The 20,516-nt window shown below is 45.2% G+C and overlaps 1 protein-coding gene across 3 annotated transcripts in view; it reads right to left on the reverse strand.

Moving 5' to 3' along the window:
• The window catches only part of LOC123997124 (fibrillin-2-like), a 93,600-nt gene that overhangs the window by 33,353 nt on the left and 39,731 nt on the right, over window positions 1-20,516 (reverse strand). For all 3 annotated transcript variants that reach the window (XM_046301194.1, XM_046301195.1, XM_046301196.1), the window contains exons 7-10: window positions 18,389-18,586; window positions 13,297-13,422; window positions 9,412-9,537; window positions 2,612-2,764 (exon numbers count right to left, since the gene is read on the reverse strand). In XM_046301194.1, coding sequence (XP_046157150.1) covers window positions 2,612-2,764; window positions 9,412-9,537; window positions 13,297-13,422; window positions 18,389-18,586 — 603 coding nt within the window. The remainder of the gene's footprint in view (window positions 1-2,611; window positions 2,765-9,411; window positions 9,538-13,296; window positions 13,423-18,388; window positions 18,587-20,516) is intronic.

The raw sequence follows: 20,516 nt of genomic DNA on the forward strand, positions 1-20,516 counted from the left end.
CACACACAGACGTTTACATACACTGAGTTGACTGTGCCTTCAAAGAACTTGGAAAATTCCAGAAAATGATGTCATGGCTTTACAAGCTTCCGATAGGCTAATTGACATAATTTGAGTCAATTGGAGGTGTACCTGTGGACTTATTTCAAAGCCTACCTTCAAACCCAGTGCCTCTTTGCTTGTCATTATGACAAAATCAAAAGAAATCAGCCAAGACCGCATAATATAAATTGTAGACCTCCACAAGTCTGGTTCATCCTTGGGAGCAATTTCCAAATTCCTGAAGGTACCATGTTCATCTGTACAAACAATAGTATGCAAGTATAAACACCATGGAACCACGCAGCTGTCATACCGCTCAGGAAGGAGACACGTTCTGTCTCCTAGAGATGAATGTACTTTGGTGAGAAAAGTGCAAATCAATCCCAGAACAACAGCAAATGACCTTGTGAAGATGCTGGAGGTACAAATGTATCTATATCCACAGTAAAACGAGTCCTTTATTGACATGACCTGAAAGGCCGCTCAGCAAGGAAGAAGCCACTGCTCCAAAACCACCATAAAAAAGCCAGACTAGGGTTTGCAACTGCACATGGGGACAAAGATAGTACATGTTGGAGAAATGTTCTCTGGTCTGATGAAACAAAAATAGATGTTTGGGCATAATGACCATCGTTATGTTTGGAGGAAAAAGGGGGAGGCATGCAAGCCAAAGAACACCATCCCAACCGTGAAGCACGGGGGTCAAGGTATTGGAGTAGCCATCACAAAGCCCTGACCTCAATCCAATAGAAGATTTGTGGGAAGAACTGAAAAAGCGTGTGCGAGCAAGGATGCCTACAAACCTGACTCGGTTACACCAGCTCTGTCAGGAGGAATGAGCCAAAATTAACCCAACTTAATGTGGGAAGCTTGTGGACAGCTACCCGAAATGTTTGACACAGGTTAAACAATTTAAAGGCAATGCTACCAAATATGAATTGAGTGTATGTAAACTTCTGACCCACTGGGCATGTGATGAGAGTAATAAAAGCTGAAAAAAGCACTCTCTACTATTATTCTAACATTTCACATTCTTAAAATAAAGTGGTGATCCTAACTGACCTAAGACAGTGCATTTTTACTAGGATTAAATGTCAGGAATTGTGAAAAACTGAGTTCAAATGTATTTGGCTAAGGTGTTTGTAAACTTCAGACTTCAACTACATGTGAGCTAGATAGACAAGACCATTGTCTTCACCCAGATCTTTTTCATATTTCTCCTTTAGTTTTTAGTCATGAGGTCATACTCTTCAGCACTTTATCTTCGGTGAGGGGATGTGGGACCGTGGATCACTTACATTGTCAGTTACAGTTTGGGTCTAGAGCGGTCACCCCTCTCTTCAAAGGGGGAGACACTCTAGTCCCAACTGTAACAGACCGATATCTATCCTACCTTGCCTTTCCAAGGTCTTCGAAAGTTAACAAACAGATCGACCATTTTGAATCCCAATGTACCTTCTCCGCTATGCAATCTGGTTTCCGAGCTGGTCATGGTTGCACCTCAGACACGCTCAAGGTCCTAAATGATATCATAACCGCCATCGATAGGAGACAATACTGTGCAGCTGTATTCATCGACCTGGCCAAGGCTTTCGACTCTGTCAATCACCACATTCTTATCAGCAGACTCAACAGGCTTTGTTTATCAAATGACTGCCTCGCATGGTTCACCAACTACTACTCAGACAGAGTTCAGTGTGTAAAATCGGAGGGCCTGTTGTCCGGTCCTCGGGCAGTCTCTATGGGGATGCCACACGGTTCAATTCGGGCCGACTCTTTTCTCTGTATACATCAATGATGTCGCTCTTGCTGCTGGTGAGTCTCTGATCCATCTCTACGCAGACGACACCATTCTGTATACTTCTGGACCTTCTTTGGACACAGTGTTAACAAACCTCCAGACGAGCTTCAATGCCATACAACTCTCATTCCGTGGCCTCCAACTGCTCTTAAATGCAAGTAAAACTAAATGCATGCTCGCTGCCAGTACCTGCCCGCCCGTCCAGTATCACTACTCTGGACGGTTCGGACTTAGAATATGTGGACAACTACAAATACCTAGCTGTCTGGTTAGACTGTAAACTCTCCTTCCAGACTCACATTAAGCATCTCCAATCCAAAATTAAATATAGAATCGGCTTCCTATTCCAGTGTTTAATTGCTAAATTGTAATTATTTCGCCACAATGGCCTATTTATTGCCTTACCCCCCCCCCCTCATTTGCACACATTGTATATATACTTTTTTCTACTGTGTTTGTTATTGACTGTATGTTTGTTTATTCCATGTGTAACTCTGTGTTGTTGTCTGTGTCACACTGCTTTGTTTTATCTTGGCCAGGTCGCAGTTGTAAATGAGAACTTGTTCGCAACTGGCCTACCTGGTTAAACAAAGGTGAAATAAATCAATAAAAAGGACAGGCAATCAAAGCTATTCAAGGTGTTCATTCATAACACATGCACGAAATAACTCAGCAAAGGGGACTGTGGGTTAGAAGTTGTAAGTTGTGTGTGGGTCTGAGACAGACGAGGAGGAGAGTGAGTGTGTGTGTGTTCGTGCGTGTACTCACCGGACCCTCTGACAGGGCACATCTCAGGGATCTGTCCAGAAGCCCAGCAGCGGCCCGTGTCACAGCAGCACTGCATCTTGGTATACTGGCCCTGCAGGTCACCTGCACAGCGCCCACTCGCTAACGCTGAGAAACACGTGCCCACACGCTGGTCTGAGGGAGGAGAGGATGGAGGGAGAAGGAAGAGAGAAAGAGAGTTGAGAAGAGAGGTTAGTTTGCTTCAGGGTGAGTCATTCAAATCGCTCATGATGTTGTAAACACGTTTGACTTCCAGGTCATGTAGAACATCTCATGTTAGGCAGACCATGTTATAATGCATAATTTACAATACTGTAAATACTTTGGTGACAAGGTACAGTGAGGGAAAAAAGTATTTGATCCCCTGCTGATTTTGTAAGTTTGCCCACTGACAAAGAAATGATCAGTCTATAGTTTAATGGAAGGTTCATTTGAACAGTGAGAGACAGAATAACAACAAAAAAATCCAGAAAAAAGTATGTCAAAAATGTTATAAATTGGTTTGCATTTTAATGAGGGAAATGTGCAGAGGCTGTGTCAATTTGGGACGCAGAGCTGTGTCAATTTGGGATGCAGGGGCTGTGTCAATTTGGGACGTGGGAGGCTGTGTCAATTTGGGACGCGGGAGGCTGTGTCAATTTGGGACGCGGGAGGCTGTGTCAATTTGGGACGCGGGAGGCTGTGTCAATTTGGGACGCGGGAGGCTGTGTCAATTTGGGACGCGGGAGGCTGTGTCAATTTGGGGCGCGGGAGGCTGTGTCAATTTGGGGCGCAGGAGGCTGTGTCAATTTGGGGCGCGGGAGGCTGTGTCAATTTGGGGCGCGGGAGGCTGGTATGTTGTTCCGGGGTCCTTGTTGGTCCCCGGTTTTATGGGGGGGAATGTGACGACCCTCCAACTCTGTCTGCCATATTCTCACTTTGTTCTTGTTTCCTTATTAGGATGCCGGTGGGCGGAGTTGGGAGGGTCGTCAGCTACATGGGAAACACCTGGGCCAGGTGTCTCCCAGGATAAATAGACCTCTTCCACATTCATGGGGGAGACTCTCTCCATGCAGACACCTTTGTAGATTCTGTTGTGGTTCTTGGTGGCCTTTTGTTTGTTTGCTTTGGCACCTTTCATCACCCTGCATTATCACATTCATGCATGCAAAACACTCACTTACACTACTGATTACACACACCATTGTATATTATACTTAGTTACTTATTTAATAAATATATATTTTGCTACTCCTTATCTCCACGTTGTGTCATGTTTTGTCTTATATTGTCTTGTCATTTTGCTTTCCCTTCTGTTCGTTTTCCCCCTGCTGGTCTTATTAGGTTCGTTCCCTTTTTTCTCTCTCCCTCCCTCTCTCTCTTCTCTCTATCGTTCCGTTCCTGCTCCCAGCTGTTCCTATTCCCCTACTCAATCATCTAGTCTTTTCACACCTGTTCCTTATCTTGCCCTCTGATTAGAGTCCCTATTTCTCCCCTTGTTTTCCGTTTCTGTCCTGTCGGATCCTTGTATATTGTTCGCCGTGCTGTGTCTCGCCCTGTCGTGTCTTGTTTCCCTCAGATGCTGCGTGTGAGCAGGTGTCTGAGTCTGCTACGGTCGGTGCCTTCCCGAGGCAACCTACAGTTAATGGTCGAGTCTCCAGTCTGTCCTCGTCACTACGAGTGGAATTAAGTTTTTTATGTTTTGTTTTCTGCTCCGATTGTCCAGGAGTATTGCCTATTTCCTTTACTGGAATAAAGACTCTGTTTTCGCCAAGTCGCTTTTGGGTCCTCATTCACCTGCATAACACGTTGTCTCCCTTTGTTACGGGCTTTGAGCCGGTTCGTGACAGGAGTGTTGTGGAAATATACAAAAGTAGACATCCTATGCTGTTTGTTTTTGTTTTGATACAAAATTCCCCAGATTGGGTCTGCGGTTCGGCTTGGATTTCTCCCTAAGGGGTAACTCTGCAGGGAGGTCGGCAGTATGATAAGGGAGTATAAGCACATTTGCAAAATGGATTGAACAAGTGTGTTGTTGTCCTAGAAATGTTGGTATTAAGAAAATTGGAATGTAATCATTTGTCACACGGTGAATAAATCGTCTGAAATTCCAGAATCAGGAATGTCTTAAACTGTTGTTTTGTTCTGTCCTCTCTCAAAGTTATGGCGATAGTGACTACAGGTATCTTGATGTATGGAAGAAATAAAATGACGAGAACAGCGTGAACTTCAACCCCCCCCCCCCTAACTGGCTGAAGACGGGACCTTGTTCTTCACCACTTCTACCGTGAGACCTGAGTCCGTGCCAGCAACCTGTACACAGCATCCAGTCGAAGCTATTCACTGCCTTTTCTCTCAGGAGTGCGACATGAGTCCAGGTGGCATGAGCATGGAGAGAGATCCCGTCCACACTTCTCTCATGCTGCTGGTGAACTGGTAGGAAAATGGACAAAGACCTAATGGACTGTAAAGGACTGTGGCGGCTCAGGTGAGAGACATTATCAAGGGCCATCCACTTTGGGAGAACGAACTGAAACACTGTAAACACTGTGCCTGTAAATTAATTTAGGGTTGCTCTAAACTGTTTATTTGGGGTGGTTATATTGGTGGTTTACACACTGGGAAGCTTATTGCAATTTGGATTGAAATGCATTGAGATACCGATCTGTCATTAACATACCACTGGCGACAGTAAAACAGGGACAAACGGGGGCTGTATAATGAGAACAGTTAATACTGATAATATATGGTCCCCTGTTTGTAAATGTACATTCTAACCGTATCGGTGTGTGCTAAGTTTAGGGTCTTGAATTTGAGTGATAGACTCAACGTGGAGCACCGAAGACTGTCGTTCTAAATGTGGGTTGTATAACCATGATGGGGACATTGATAGTAGGGGTTTTGTTTTACCATGTTATCAGAATTCTAATGTCAAAGCGCATCAATACAAATAGCTTTCTGGATGATAGAGTACAATTGACTTAAGCATGTTTTAGTATGCTTATAACTATACAAGTAGACTAGCGGTAGTGACTAATATGTTTTGGGTTCGATGGAATGATGTATGTGCAAATGTTTTTGTAACAGGAGGCTTGGTACATACAGGGCACGTATTTGAGACAATGTTTGCATAAGGGTGTTAGCTGCAGAGATAGTGTTGTGATTTCAGACACTTTTGTCAACTTTCAGTGAGGAGTTGAAAGAATAGCCACAGATCCCTGTGTACCGGAGGCCACCTCACCAGAAGGGCAGTTCGCTGTAGTAGTAGCATCATATCTCCGGCAGAGGGTGCCAAATGATAGGTGACCATTGTTGTTCATTCACACCCCGGGGTGAGGGTAACTTGACGATTGTCGTGGAACATCTGAAAGAGCTCAGCGGTGATCGCGCAAACGAACACCAATCAAGACAACGATTGGAATCCGTTTGGATGGGTTCAGTCATTGTTTGGTGTTATGGGAGAGCCAATATTTCATTGGTTGATTTATGGCTTAGTTATCTTTTTTTTGTTGCAAAAATGCTTATTCTAACTTATGTTAAGAAATTGTGTAGGAAAACCGTTGACACTAAATCTCCCCATGCCATTATTGACCCCTGAACCCAATTGACTTTCTTATGCCTGATTACATGCCTGATGAAAACGGTCATAATCCATAGCACCAAGGTAAAAACATTGAGTTAGTTTTGCAGCATGTTCATAAGCCATGCCCATGATGCGGGTCATGTAAATGGTGCTCACATGGTAATGTAGACAGTGTCAACGAGGCGGTTCGATTCAAATCAAACCTAATATTATTTGTCACAGGCTCCGAATACAACACCTTACAGTGAAATGATTGCCTTGTGTCTGGGGATGAAGCGTGTACTAATGTTTAATTCATGTTCCTTTCCCCTTTCTGAGAATGAATTACACTATGTGAAGGTTTTAAACTCAATGACAACGGAGGTCATTTACAACTGTAATCTGCTAAGTGTAAGAAAGTATTTCCTTTTCCCTCTTTCCAAATAATGTTAATGCTTGTTTGATGAAAATGCTTTTTTTTCTCCATTAGGTTGAGACTTAGTCTCAAAAGGGAGTAAATGTTTTGGAAAATTACACAATTAGACATAATATGCTGTTTTTACCATTGTCCATTGTTATATGCAAGTGTTTTTTTTCTGATGCAGGCTTGTTGTCTTGTGTCTTAGTTATAAGTCTGGGCGTACAGATAAGAGCTGGGTGCGACCTCAGTATGTGACATCCCGTTTGTACTATCTGCAGGAACTCCTCTGTGTGGAAACTTGCAGGAAGGAACAGACAATGGTGGCAAAGTCAGCTATCTTAATCTACACAGACAAACGCCTTTTATACACTATGTTCCCCACCCCTGTTTGCACACATCTGCTAACTGCCACAGAGACAAAGAGGTTTGACTTTTCTATAAAAGCTGAGAGCCAACTCTGTTCGTTGGGCCTTAACTATGCACTGTTGAAGTGCATAGTTAATTACTAGATTTTTGCTAATCTTATTATAAAGTTGTTGTTTGAAGATTCTGCAGTCTCTTCCCTTCGAACAGATCAAATCCCCTACAGGAGGGAGACGTGCAAGTCGATTAACTTGTCTAATGAGCTAGCAGTCCGGAATTAATAAGTTCCATGTGGAGCAATCCTGGACAATTATATTGGACATGAGAAGCTCTGTGTCTGGAGCTTATAGACATGCACTTTAAACAGCCCAACTTCCCCACCCTCCTTCCCAAGGGACCAACCCAGCTGGGGGCAGAATTGTGAGGGGTGGGTGGGAACAGGCCATTAGAGGGAGGGAGAGTGGGTGAGGGAACGGAATGGAAGGGAGGGCGGTGATGGGGATGACTTAAATTGGAACCAGACCCGTAGCTAGCTAGCCTATACAGAACAGCACAACTGCATGCTTTCTTTTATACAGACTGGGTTTTCACAATGCGACGGATGAGGCATTAGGGCTGATTAGTGTCGGGCTCAACAGGTCCCTCCGGTCTGCTTCTCCACGCTACGCTGTCCCAGAATAACGCCAGCCCAGGGCCAGGGGAGGCATGCAAGAAATCAGCTCGGCCAGAGCCGACATTCCTGAACCTGGAGCCCCTCGCTCACCTCATGTGTAGTTTCTTAGTCTACGTCCACTCGCAAAACGCACCCAAGCAAACAGGGCCGAGTCGGTCGACTCACACAGGGGAGCCAGCCACAGCATGGGTCTGGCTGGAGCCGAGGATATACGGCTGGATGTGTCAATGTGTCAGACAGGGCCTGAAATCACAGCTCTCTTTTATTTGTTCCTGGGGACTCTACAGTTCACTGGGTTACACTAGACAGATGGATGGGCACTCTGGGTGAGAAAGAGAAAATGGGGTAAGACAAAAAGGGGCATGGAGGGGAGAGGGAGAAAGCAAGAGAGCGAGGGGGCAGAGAAAGAAAGAGGGGGATGGTAGGAATGTTAGCAGAAAGAAATATCTCCAGTGTGACCCAGTAGAGTCCAGTCTCCTCAATCTCCCCCTGACCAGAGAGAGAGAGGGAGAGATGGTGGGGGGGGGACAAAAACAAAGGAGTCTACTGGGTCAAATAAGAGAGTATTGGGGGAAGACAGAGAGATAGAAGTGAGATGAGAGAGAGAGAGAGAGCGCGAGCGAGAGGAAGCGAGAAAGAGAGGGAGTCTACTGGGTCAAAGAGTAGAGCAGGCTGGGAAAGACCGCAAAGACAGATGAAAAAGCGATCCAGAGCAAAAGAGTATTCTTGGTCAATGTGAAGTGAGAGCAAGAGACCCAGTTTAACTTGTTGAACCATCCCATATGTCTCCCTCTCCTCCCGCCACCACCCCCCTGTTCCTACCTCAGTGGACCGTCATTTTCCACACGCATGTTCCCAATTAGGCTACGCTTCCCTCTCCCTTCCCCTTGTTCCTCTCGCCCACTCCTCTACCCCTTTGTTCCGGCACTGAACAACAGAGAACGGGGATAGTTTGGATAGTTTTCTCCTCTCTCCTCCCCCTCTCTTTCTCCCCTCTTCTCTGGCTCGTCTTGCTTGTTGTCGTGGTGGTGTCAGCTTTGTTCCCCTGCAGGCCTCTAAGTGAATACAGATGCTTTCTACCTTGAGGCTAAACAATCTGCCACACGACCAGGCCAGGCAGAACAGAAAAGAACAGAGGGCTCCTTGTGAGATCATTGTTGACACTGTTCATTGTTCGCTTGGCATTTGCACCCGGTTTCCCTTTATTAGCCAAAAGACAACAAACAAGTACAGCAGGGATATTCAGCAGATGATGGAAAATGGATCGCGTGCCAACGTGAGAGGAGGGCCAACAAAACTTTGACCCAGGAGAGAATTTGAATACCGCGTTCTCTTGTCAAGTAGACTTTGGGGCGCACGACTATTCAATTAAAGTAATCAAGTGGTTCTACTTGGCTAGGAGAGGGACAGTGAGTGTAGGAGAGTTGTTGGACTCCCAATCGAAAGTTGTTCGAAAGCAACAGGGACAGCTCTCTGGCGGCCATTTTGAGATGAGCTGCCCGGAGATTGCATGCGCTCTACATTAACACCTGGTAGTGTTTCAGGGTGTGAGTCAGAGAGGTGCTAATGCTAACTGTAATTACAGCAGTCAAGGCCGAGTGTGCGTCCCTGGGCCTGCACATGATGACTGCAGATCTGCTTGAGTCATCAGAACACTAGTCACAGGACGGGATGGAGGGAGAAAGAGAGGACGGAGGCAGGGATACGTCCAGATGTGAACAGTCAGTGGCTAACAAGGGGGTGAAGGAGGGAGGGTTGTGTGCTGGGGGGGGGCGGTAACTCACCTACACATCTGGCACCGTCAGTGCTGGTGATGTAACCACGGGGACAGGTGCAGACGTAGCTGCCGGCTGTGTTGGTGCATTCACCTCCGTCACAAACACCTGGGTTAGTGCTGCACTCGTCAATATCTGAAACGCACACACAAACAATGAGATCATTGGAGTTAGAGAAAACACTGAGCTTCGTGATGGTCATACACTCACCATACACACGCGGTAACTCAAAACCCCTATCACAGGCATTATTTGGAAGAAATCCTTTACCTCGATAACAGCTGCTCAAAGTATTTGGATCCATGTCAAATATTTGAAGAAGTGGACGATATTTAATCTGTCAAATACACTCGAGGACCTCAAATAATAACTGCTCGTAACTCTAAATACAAGAGCAGGAACAACTGCTATACTGATTGAAAAAAAAGGGTTCTAAAAGGGTTCTTTGGCTGTCCCAATAGGAGAACCCCTTTTGATTCCAGTTAGAACCCTTCAGGGTTCCGTGTAGAACCCTCTGTGGAAAGGGTTCTACATGGAACACAAAAGGGTTCTACCTGGAACCCTGAAGGGTTCTTCAAAGGGTTGTCCTATGGGGACAGCCGAAGAACCCTTTTAGGTTCTGGATAGCACCTTTCTTTCTAAGAGTGTACTAGACACAGTCAAGCCAACCTGAGTGGAGGTCTGAAGTCTACAAAAGGAAGAGGCGTTCATATGGAAAATCTCTGGGATTGTGTTCCGTCAAAGACTCGTGACTTTATTTCACGCTGGTCTACACTTAACAATGTTCAACATACCTCAGTGGACTTCATAACTGTGGTGGATTTCAAGAGGTTTAAATGTTTAAGAGTTTCCGACACACACATCATGGGAATACTTCAGCTGCCCCGGAGAGATTATGGTCAGGGTCAGTCTGTCCTATCTGGTATAATTCTCCTGTCTTATCTGGTGTCCTATGTGAACTTAAGTATGCTGCCTTTAAGTCTCTCCCTCTCTCTATCCCTCTCCCGGTGGACCTGAGCCCTAGGACCATGCCACAGGACTGGCTGTCCCTGTCCCCAGTCCACCTGGTCATGCTGCTGATCCAGTTTCTGCTGTTCTGCCTGAGGCTATGGAACCCTGACCTGTTCTCCGGACCTGCTACCTTGTCCCGTACCTGCTGTTTGACTCCCTCTCTCTCCCTCTCTCTCCCTCTCTCTCTCTCCCTCTCCCTCCCTCTCTCTCCCTCTCCCTCTCTCTCTATCATACCTGTTGTCTCAATCTCTGAATGTTTGGCTATGAAAAGCCAACTGACATTTTACTCCTGACCTGTTGCACCCTCTATAACCACTGTGATTATTAGCTGACCCTGCTGGTCATCTATGAATGTTTGCAACGCTTGAAAAAAAGAAGACACCTGTACCATGTCAGAAATAGAGTTGAAATGTATAACATTTGAGTTCGCATCCCAATATTAGACTTCATATAAATCACTGAAGACTGAAATATAATAAAAGTTTGACACAGAAACACTGGATTATCGGCAGCTAAAATATTAATAACATTCCACCCATAAGGCCACTAGATAATTTGACTGAAGGAAAGGGCTACTGGCCATGTACTCTTATAATCTCTACCGGAAACTGTCAGAAGAGGACTGGCCACCCATCAGAGCCTGGTTCCTATCTAGGTTTCTTCCTTGGCTTCAACAATGATCAAATTAAGATCCTACATCTGTACACTAGACCTGGGAGTCAGCAGTATATAGCTAGTGTGTATGAATATATATATATATAAAAGAGAGAGAGAGTGTGTGTGTGTGTGTGTACTTGGCACGGTCCAGTCTACCGTGTGGTGTATTACAGTATATGATGGTGAGAGTGAAGTGAGGCTCCAGAAGGCATTGGGTTTATATGCTGTGTTACGCTTATTTATACACATATATAATTACCCTTTTGGTCAAATTACAGTATGCGTGTGTTTATAGCGTGGTGTGTGAGAGGCGGGCCCCTAAATGTGTGTGTGCGCAGTCGGTCGGTATGCATTAGTGGTGTGTGTGGTGTGTGTTGGCAGTGGGTAAGCATTAATGCTGTCTATGGGGCAGTGTGTGTGTGTGTGTTTGTGTGTGTGTGTGTTTTGTAATGACGCACACAGTGGGAAGTTAAGAGGCACTGGGTCCCCTGCTGACTATTGTCAGACTGCTTTGGTGAAAGGTTCTCCTCAAGTCATAAAAGAGCAGCAAAATAAACGTGGTGTCAGCATTCCCCCGGAATAGGACCAGACTTTACACAGCTCAGACATGGAGCGCTGTGTGTGTTTAGGGAAATGTCTGCCACCTGGATAAATGACCACTGTTCAATCATCAAAGTGTGTGTTGTGAGACTGTGTTTGTGTGCGAGAGAAAGTATGTATGCATTGTGTATATGTATGAGTGAGTGTGTATGTGTGTGCGCGTGTGTATAGTACAGGTGTGTGTGTGTGTGTGTGTGTGTGTGTGTGTGTAAGAGTTTGTCTGCATGTATAGTATGTGTAGTGTGTATAGTGAGTGTGGGTCTAAGTGTCAGACGCTACGAGGAGGTCCGTGTATATAACGCTGAAGTCATCTCTGCTCTGTAAGTGTTTCTTTGTGCTAGCGCTAACAGCTGGCCCTGTGCCAGGCGACTGTATTTATGGAAGGAAAATGGGGGGCAAAAAAAAGAAGGAGAGAAAAAAAGAACGAGCGCGAAACACGACTGGAGCGAAAGGAGCTATGAAATCAGGTAGGTTGCTTTGGCAAAGAAGAGCTACCTCCCAGACATGTTAACAGCTCCAAGGCTGGCTCCACTAGAATATGACGCCATGTTTGTGCATAAACTTGGAGGGCATTTTGAAACCCATTTTCCTTTGGAATACTGATGGTGGTCGGTGATGTCATAAGTGAACAAAATGGGGTTTGAATCTCGCAATCTCAGAGCTGTGCTATTTGAGGTATCTGGGTATTTATAGTTATGGGATGGTTCAACTTTGTATTCTCTACCCTTTAATTAAATACTTGATGTTTTGAGACTAACAACGGACTCTGCCCCAATTAAGCTCTAAAACAATGTTACCTAAATGCATCCACCATCCAGCCCCCACCGTGGCCCAAACAAAGCCCAGCGACGGAGCCTCAAGCCTGGGGCTGATCCACTACTCTCTCCAATTGTCCTGTAATTAGTTAACCTCCGAGGATCTCCACCCCCACACGCTGCCTCATCCCACCAGGCTTCAAAGACTACAGGGCACAGGACACCTCTCCTGCTCTTGTCCAACCAACCTTGGCACAATCCGATTTCAGTGGGACTGTGATAGGACAGCAGTGTCTATGTGTGTGTCTGTGTGAGTGCATGAAAGCATGCCTGTCTCTGTGTCAGAGAGAGAGAGTGTGTATGTGTGTGTGTGTGAATCCTTCCCTCATCACATGACCAGCTAATTAGAGGCTCCTCCAGGTATATGAGTGTTTCCAACCCTTCATTAACCCTCAGGGTCTACTGATGTCTAGCAGCTGAGCTCTCTCTCTCTCTATATAGCTGTCACTGGACACCCAGGCGCCGTTCTAATCCTCTTCAAATGCACCCTTTCTTGCTTCCTTATGTGTGTGTACGTTTCCATACCAGAGACTTGATAACCACAGAAGCCAATAGCCACAGTACAAATGTTTTTTTTTTTAACTGATAACAAAACCCTGGCAAAAAAAACTCAACAATGGATCTACGCTCGCCATTCAAAATCAAATTCTTAACTGAGGCATTGAGTTCACTTAGCTAAGCCTACTTTAATTCACGGCCAATGTGTTTTCCATTACACCAACTCATTGTTATACGTGCCTATTTCTTATAAAAGGTGCATAACATAACATCACCACAGAGGGTCTGTGGACTGTGTGTGTGTGTGACTCACCTTCACACTTGTGGCTGGTGTCACTCTGGCGGTGGCCCGCGGGACATTTACACTCGTAGGAGCCCACTGTGTTGATACAGTTACCTCCTGCACACAGCCCCGGGATGGCCTGACACTCATCCACATCTACAGGGGGGGAAAAGAGGGTGAAAGGAGGGAGAGAGAGAGAGAATGTCGACCATCAGCACAAATAGGCAGCGCTTAACAGGCGTTGCTTTAAGAGATGCATTTGAAATACTCTGTTTACTCTTAATGAGCTAAGAATCTCCCAAAGCTTTGCTGCCCACTAACCTTGAATCAGATGGAGTGTGAATGAATTTTTGGATTTTACACTCTGTGATTTACAGCACCGTAGGCTGGGCGCATACATTACATTACAGTACAATAATAAATCATGAGAAGACTTATGGCTAAAATATTTTTTTTAAATCCTGAGCTTTCAGTCCCGTAGTATTAAAACCTGTTGAAAGGGGCGAAGCAGGAAAGAACAGAGGATATCTTGGCACCGCCACCTAGGAACCAAGATGACTCCAGACTGCAGCACTGAAGTGAGTGGGTTCATGTATATTTCCCCATCGTGCCATGAGTAACTAAGATGGTGCTGTGAGCGTGGAGCTCTGATTGGACAGTGATTACACAGTAACCAGGAAGCATGACATGTCTTCTTTAGTCGTTAAAGAGAGGGAGTCATTTATCACCTCGTCTTCCTCCCTCTTCCCAGAGAATAAGAGGTAAAGAGAGAGGCCCAACTCGTCTCCCTCCACCAGGTGACTTGGACTTGTTGTGTGGAGGTCAATGAGTGTCGGAGTTGTTCAACAACAAAAATGTATGGCTTATTTTCTATGCGAGGTTCATTTATTTGATTGAATCGAAGTTGCATAATGCTTATGTTTTTACGAGTGTACTGATATAAGTAGGACAAACGACATTCCCGCAACTTTGAGAAAAAAAGTATTAAAATAATAAGATCTATTCACCAGTCATAGAAAGAAAGGATAGGCGGGAGCTTGACAGGCTACTGTGCCTCTTTGTGCACAACGACTGCCATTGTTAGGGCGGAGAGACATGTATTTCTTGTTAGTATATCCATAATCTTTGCTCTTCCCCTCTTCACACATTTACACTTCATTAGCTCACAGTCTGGCCATGCTGGCAAGAGAGAGGTGTTGGTGTTTCGTCATCTTCAGTGGAAACACATTGACTCAGACCCCTCAGATCGTTAGCGTGCCTAGAGAGGGTTCGTCTGGTCCGGGTGTGTGAATGTGTGCCGAGACTGGTATTTGTCTAGATGGTATGAAAACATAGTCAAGTGTAGAATCTCAACTGCATACTCCTCGCATCCTCATCTCATTCTCAAAACCCATTGGATGAAAAAAGCCAGAGTTCCGACCCCTCTGCCCTTTTCCTCCACTGGGTTTAGAGAAAGAGACGAGGAGAGAGGACGTGATGACTATGCAATTGAGATCTTCCCAAAGAAACACACAGACGTCCAGACACACACACCCGATCATCCAGCTCTGTGAGAGGGAAGTTGGCACGCCTTGCCAGTACCCAGCCAAGCAGCCAAGATTAATACCGCCCTCTCTCTCTCACACACACACACACACACCCAGCCTGTTTCTAATCATGCGCATATATTTTACCTCTGTTCTCTTTTAACAAAGCCTGAAAATGTGCTCACGTGTTGAGGACCATCCAAATCCATGACGCCTGGAATGCTATCCTTACATTGGGAGTCATGTGCACGTGTGCTTTGAACTGATTCCAACAGGACTTTGCTCAGGGGCTTTTTGGCGACCAGTCAAAGGTTTTTATTACACATGTACTCATTAAAGGGTTTTCCTTATTTAAAAAAAATATTCTACATTGTAGAATAATAGTGAAGAAATCAAAACGATGAAATAACACACATGGAACCAAGTAGTAACCGAAAAAGTGTTAAACAAATCAAAATATATTTGAGATTCTTCAAAGTAGCCACCCTTTGCCTTGATGACAGCTTTGCACACTCTTGGCATTCTCTCACAACCAGCTTCATGAGGAATGCTTTTCCAACAGTCTTGAAGCAGTTCCCACATATGCTGAGCACTTGTTGGCTGCTTTTCCTTTTCCAACTCATCCCAAACCATCTTAATTGGGTTGAGGTCAGGTGATTGTGGAGGCCAGGTTATCTGATGCAGCACTCCATCACTCTCCTTCTTGATCAAATAGCCTTTACACAGCCTGGAGGTGTGTTTTGGGTCATTGTCCTGTTGAAAAACAAATTGTAGGACCACTAAGTGCAAACCAGATGGGATGGCGTATCGTTGCACCATGCTGGTTAAGTGTGACTTGAATTCTAAATGAATCACCAACAGTCACCAGCAAAGCACCCCCACACCATCACCCGTCCACCTTCATGCTTCATGGTGGGAACCACAAATGCGGAGATCGTCCTTTCACCTACTCTGCGTTTCACAAAGACATTGCAGCTGAAACCCAAAATCTCAAGTTTGGACAGATTTCCACTGGTCTAATGTCCATTGCTCATGTTTCTTGGCTCAAACAAGTCTCTTCTTCTTATTGGTGTCCTTTAGTAGTGGTTTCTTTGCAGCAATTCGACCATGAAGGCCTGATTCACGCAGTCTCCTTTGACCAGTTGATGTTGAGATGTGTCTGTTACTTGAACTCTGTGAAGCATTTATTATGGGATGCAATCTGAGGTGCAGTTAACTTTAATGAACTTATCCTCTGCAGCAGAGATAACTGTCACGCCCTCACCTGTTTCCATTAGTCTGGTGTATTTAACCCTGTGTTTCCTGTCTCTCTGTGCCAGTTCGTCTTGTTTTGCCAAGTCAACCAGCGATTTTTTCCTAGCTCCTATTTTTCTGACCTCGAGCCTGCCTATCGCCTGGTACTGTTTGGACTCTGACCTGGTTTTTGAACTCTCGCCTGTCCCCGACCTGCCTTTTGCCTACCCCTTTTGTTATAATAAATATCGGAGCTCAACCATCTGCCTCCCGTGTCTGCATTTGGATCTCGACTTGTGCCCTTATAGTAACTCTGGGTCTTCCTTCCATGTGGCGGTCCTCTTGAGAGCCAGTTTCATCATAGCACTTGATGGTTTTTGCAACTATACTTGAAGAAACTTTCAAGATTCTAGACATTTTCCGGATTGAAATTCCACAAATGAACACCTGTTAATTGACATGCATTCCAGGTGACTACATCATGAAGCTGGTTGAGAGTACAAAGCTGTCATCAAGGCAAAGAAAGGGTGGCTACTTTGAAGAATCTAATATATTTGATGAACACTTTTTTTGGTCACTACATGATTCCATATGTTTTATTTCATAGTTGTGATGTCTTCACTACTATTCTACAATGTAGAAAATAGTACAAATAAAGAAAAACCCTTGAATGAGTAAGTGTGTCCAAACGTTTGATTGGTACTGTATACATAGAAGCAGACTGATAGAGGCTCTGTGAAAGAATGTGACTTTTAATATACCAAACCCTCATATGTACATAGCCATCTAAATGACCCCGTACTCCTTCACATCGACTAGATACGGGTACTCCCTACATACGGCCATGTTATTTTTACTCGTCATTGTTATTCCTTATTCACTGTGTATTTATTCCTCGTGTCACTATTTCTAATTTCTTTAAATCTTTATCTTCAACTCCCAACCCGTAAGTAAGCATTTCACTGTGTGTCTACACCCGTTGTTTACAAAGCATGCAACAAATACCTTTTATTTTGATTTGACTTGGGTTGACTTAGAGTTGAATGTAAAGCCATTCAATGATGCAGCTTTGGATAATAAAGCACTTTGGTTTTTGTTTGAGCATCAGTTTCCTTGCTTTTTGTCCAGTGGCCACAGCAGAAAGAGAAGTCGCAGATTGCCCCTTTAAGGCACTCAGTCAGTCACATTGGTAATTCCAATGTGCAGAGTGAGGCGTGAAGGTTTATACCGCTGTCTTAGAGTCCTTATTTCTTCAGTTGTTCAGTTCTTTCCGGCTATTTTTCATTAGACTGAGTGCAAAAAGCTTTCGTATTCAATTTGGCTTTCACCACACCTTACTGAGAATGTGTCAACACTCAACAGGAGCTTTAGAGGCCATGTGCACCTGCTTTCTGCCAATAAAGGGGAGTGTCCTGTTTCACCCAGGTGGCTCCTAGTCCTGCACATTAATGTGAATGAGGTAAGTGCCCCCCTTTGAGACTTAGTGAAAAACATTCAAAAAAGGCAATCCATTATCTCAACACAAAGGTGTTGACTAGACAACTCTCATTTGAATATCCACAGAGAGGAAGAGGCTCCAGTCCATGGAGGGCCGTTTGAATATTGCAGAGGGGTGAGACGCTGCGTTTACCTAAGAGGGGACACAACATTTACATGTGTGTCATCTATTGATCCAGCCTCACTGCTTAGTCTGGTTGGTCATTAGGGAGCCTAGTGTGGATGACGGGAGGGGCCAGACAGACAAAACAGACAGAGACAGAGAGAGACAGAGACAGAGAGAGACGGCCTGGGGCTGCTGCTTCAATGCTGATGAAACAATGAGAAACTCAGTTCGTGAGGCGGTGAAATTAGAACTCTTTCTCTCTCGTACTCTCCCTCTCTTTCTCTTGGGCTTTGATGTGTATCTCTGCTCTGCTCTGTGTGTGTGTGTTTTGGTTTCTCTGTGTGGGTGGTGGTTGCAGGCTGCAGGAATTTGGTGGCAGTATCAGAGATAAGGAAGGGGACTGTTACTTTGACGTTTACACTAAACATGATTTTATTGAAGATGTTGCTGATGGTGACAGATTAAGTTACTAGTTAATTAAGTGAATTAAGTTGGTTACAGTGTTCGTGATGAGGATGGTGTGTGTGTGTGTGTGTGTGTGTGTGTGTGTGTGTGTGTGTGTGTGTGTGTGTGTGTGTGTGTGTGTGTGTGTGTGTGTGTGTGTGTGTGTGTGTGTGTGTGTGTGTGTGTGTGTGTGTGTGTGTGTGTGTGTGTGTGTGCGTGACTCACTTGTAGAGTTTATTAGACTGAAGATCATACAGGTGTGTTTATATGTGAGTGTAAACATGCGTGTGTGTGTGTGTGTGTGTGTATGTCTTACCCTGGCACGCGCCGCTGCGGATGTTGGGGATGAAGCCTCGGCGACAGGGGTGAGGCTGGGCAGGGCACATCTCACAGGGGTGTCCCCATGCCCGTCCGATGGTGGCACAGCACAATGTCTTGGTGCACACGATGCCACTCAACTGGCCCTGGCACATCTGGTTGTTGACCTGCGTGAAACAGGGCCCAGTCCGGTAGTCTGGAGGGGGAGAAGGAGAGAGAACAAGAGTCAGCCATTTATTTATCCCACTTCCTTAAAATCCCCCTCTGAATGTTCTGTATAACTGAAAGGTAGTGAGGAAAAATACATATAAAGCCAAGACTATTTCACACTTCTGCTAGCTACATTTGATTGGATTTGAAGTGCTATTAAAATAAATAGAAATATACCCCAGAAGAACACAATGTAGTAGGCCTTAAATGCTGCAATATGTCATGCACACTGTATGACAGACCTCCCAAGTCTTTAACCCATTGGACTAAATGCTGCTGCACATTCCTGGTTAGAGACAATTATCTGGAAATGTGCTGAACAGTGGGTTCCCCTGTTCACTGGTGTAATGGCATAACTATATAATGGGGAAACCCATTTAGTACGGGTTCCCTTCAATAACGATCTTCTCATGACAAATATTCTTGGTCCAGACCAGGGGAGAACGACTGCCTCCTCTCAGTGAAGCCACGGCAGTTCAAGGCCGACCGCGGTACTGCAGGCATTGTTAGCAGAAAACAGAATACCACCATTATAGTGAATAGAAATAAAATAAAATTGTATTCGTCACATGTGCCGAATACCTCACTGTGAAATGCTTACTTACAAGCCCTTAAACAATGCAGTTCATGAAATAAAGTCAAGAAAATATTTACTAAAAAATATAAAAATAAAAAAGTAACACAAGAAAATGACATAACAATAATGAGCAATATACATGGGGTACCAGTACCGAGTCAATATACATGGGGTACCAGTACCGAGTCAATGTGCTGGGGTACCAGTACCGAGTCAATATACATGGGGTACCAGTACCGAGTCAATGTGCTGGGGTACCAGTACCGAGTCAATATACATGGGGTACCAGTACCGAGTCAATGTGCTGGGGTACCAGTACCGAGTCAATATACATGGGGTACCAGTACCGAGTCAATGTGCTGGGGTACCAGTACCGAGTCAATATACATGGGGTACCAGTACCGAGTCAATGTGCTGGGGTACCAGTACCGAGTCAATATACATGGGGTACCAGTACCGAGTCAATGTGCTGGGGTACCCGTTAGTCAAGGTCATTTGTGAAATGACTATGCATAGATAATAAAACAGCAAGTAGCAGTAGTGTAAAAACAGTCTTATGGCTTGGGGGTGGAAGCTGTTAAGGAGCCTTTTGGTACTAGACTTGGCGCTCTGGTACCGCTTGCTCTGCAGTAACTTGGGTGACATGAGTCGGTGACTATTTTTTGTGCTTTCCTCTGACACTGCCTAGTATATAGGTCCTGGATGGCAGGAAGCTTGGCCCCAGTGATGTACTAGACCGTACGCACTTCCATCTGTAGAGCATGACAGTCAGATGCCAAGCAGTTGCCATACCAGACGGTGATGCAACCGGTCAGGATGCTCTCGATGGTAAAGCTGTAGAACTTTTTGAGGATCTGAGAACCTATGCCAAATCTTTTTAGTCTCCTGAGGGGGAAAGGTGTTGACGTGCCCTCTTCACAACTGCCTTGGTGTGTTTGGACCATGATAGTTTGTTGGTGATGTTGGCACCAAGGAACTTGAAACTCTCGACCCGCTCCATTTCAGCCCCGTCGATGTTACATAGAGGGAGAGGTTGTTGTCCTGGCACCACACTGCCAAGGTGTCTGACCTCCTCCCTATAGGCTGTCTCATCGTTGTTGGTGAGCAGGCCTACCAGTGGTGTCTCATTAGCAAACGTAATGATGGTGTTGGAGTTGTGCTTGGCTAAGCAGTGATGGGTGAACAGGGAGTACAGGAGTGGACTAAGCACACACCCCTGAGGGGCCCCAGTGTTGAGGATCAGCGTGACAGATGTGTTGTTGTCTACCCTTACCATCTGGGGTTGGCCCGTCAGCAAGTCCAGGATCTCGAGACTTCTTTCATATTAGACATCGCACAC

This window comes from Oncorhynchus gorbuscha, linkage group LG15, assembly GCF_021184085.1.
Source record: "Oncorhynchus gorbuscha isolate QuinsamMale2020 ecotype Even-year linkage group LG15, OgorEven_v1.0, whole genome shotgun sequence".
Classification (NCBI taxonomy): domain Eukaryota; kingdom Metazoa; phylum Chordata; class Actinopteri; order Salmoniformes; family Salmonidae; genus Oncorhynchus; species Oncorhynchus gorbuscha.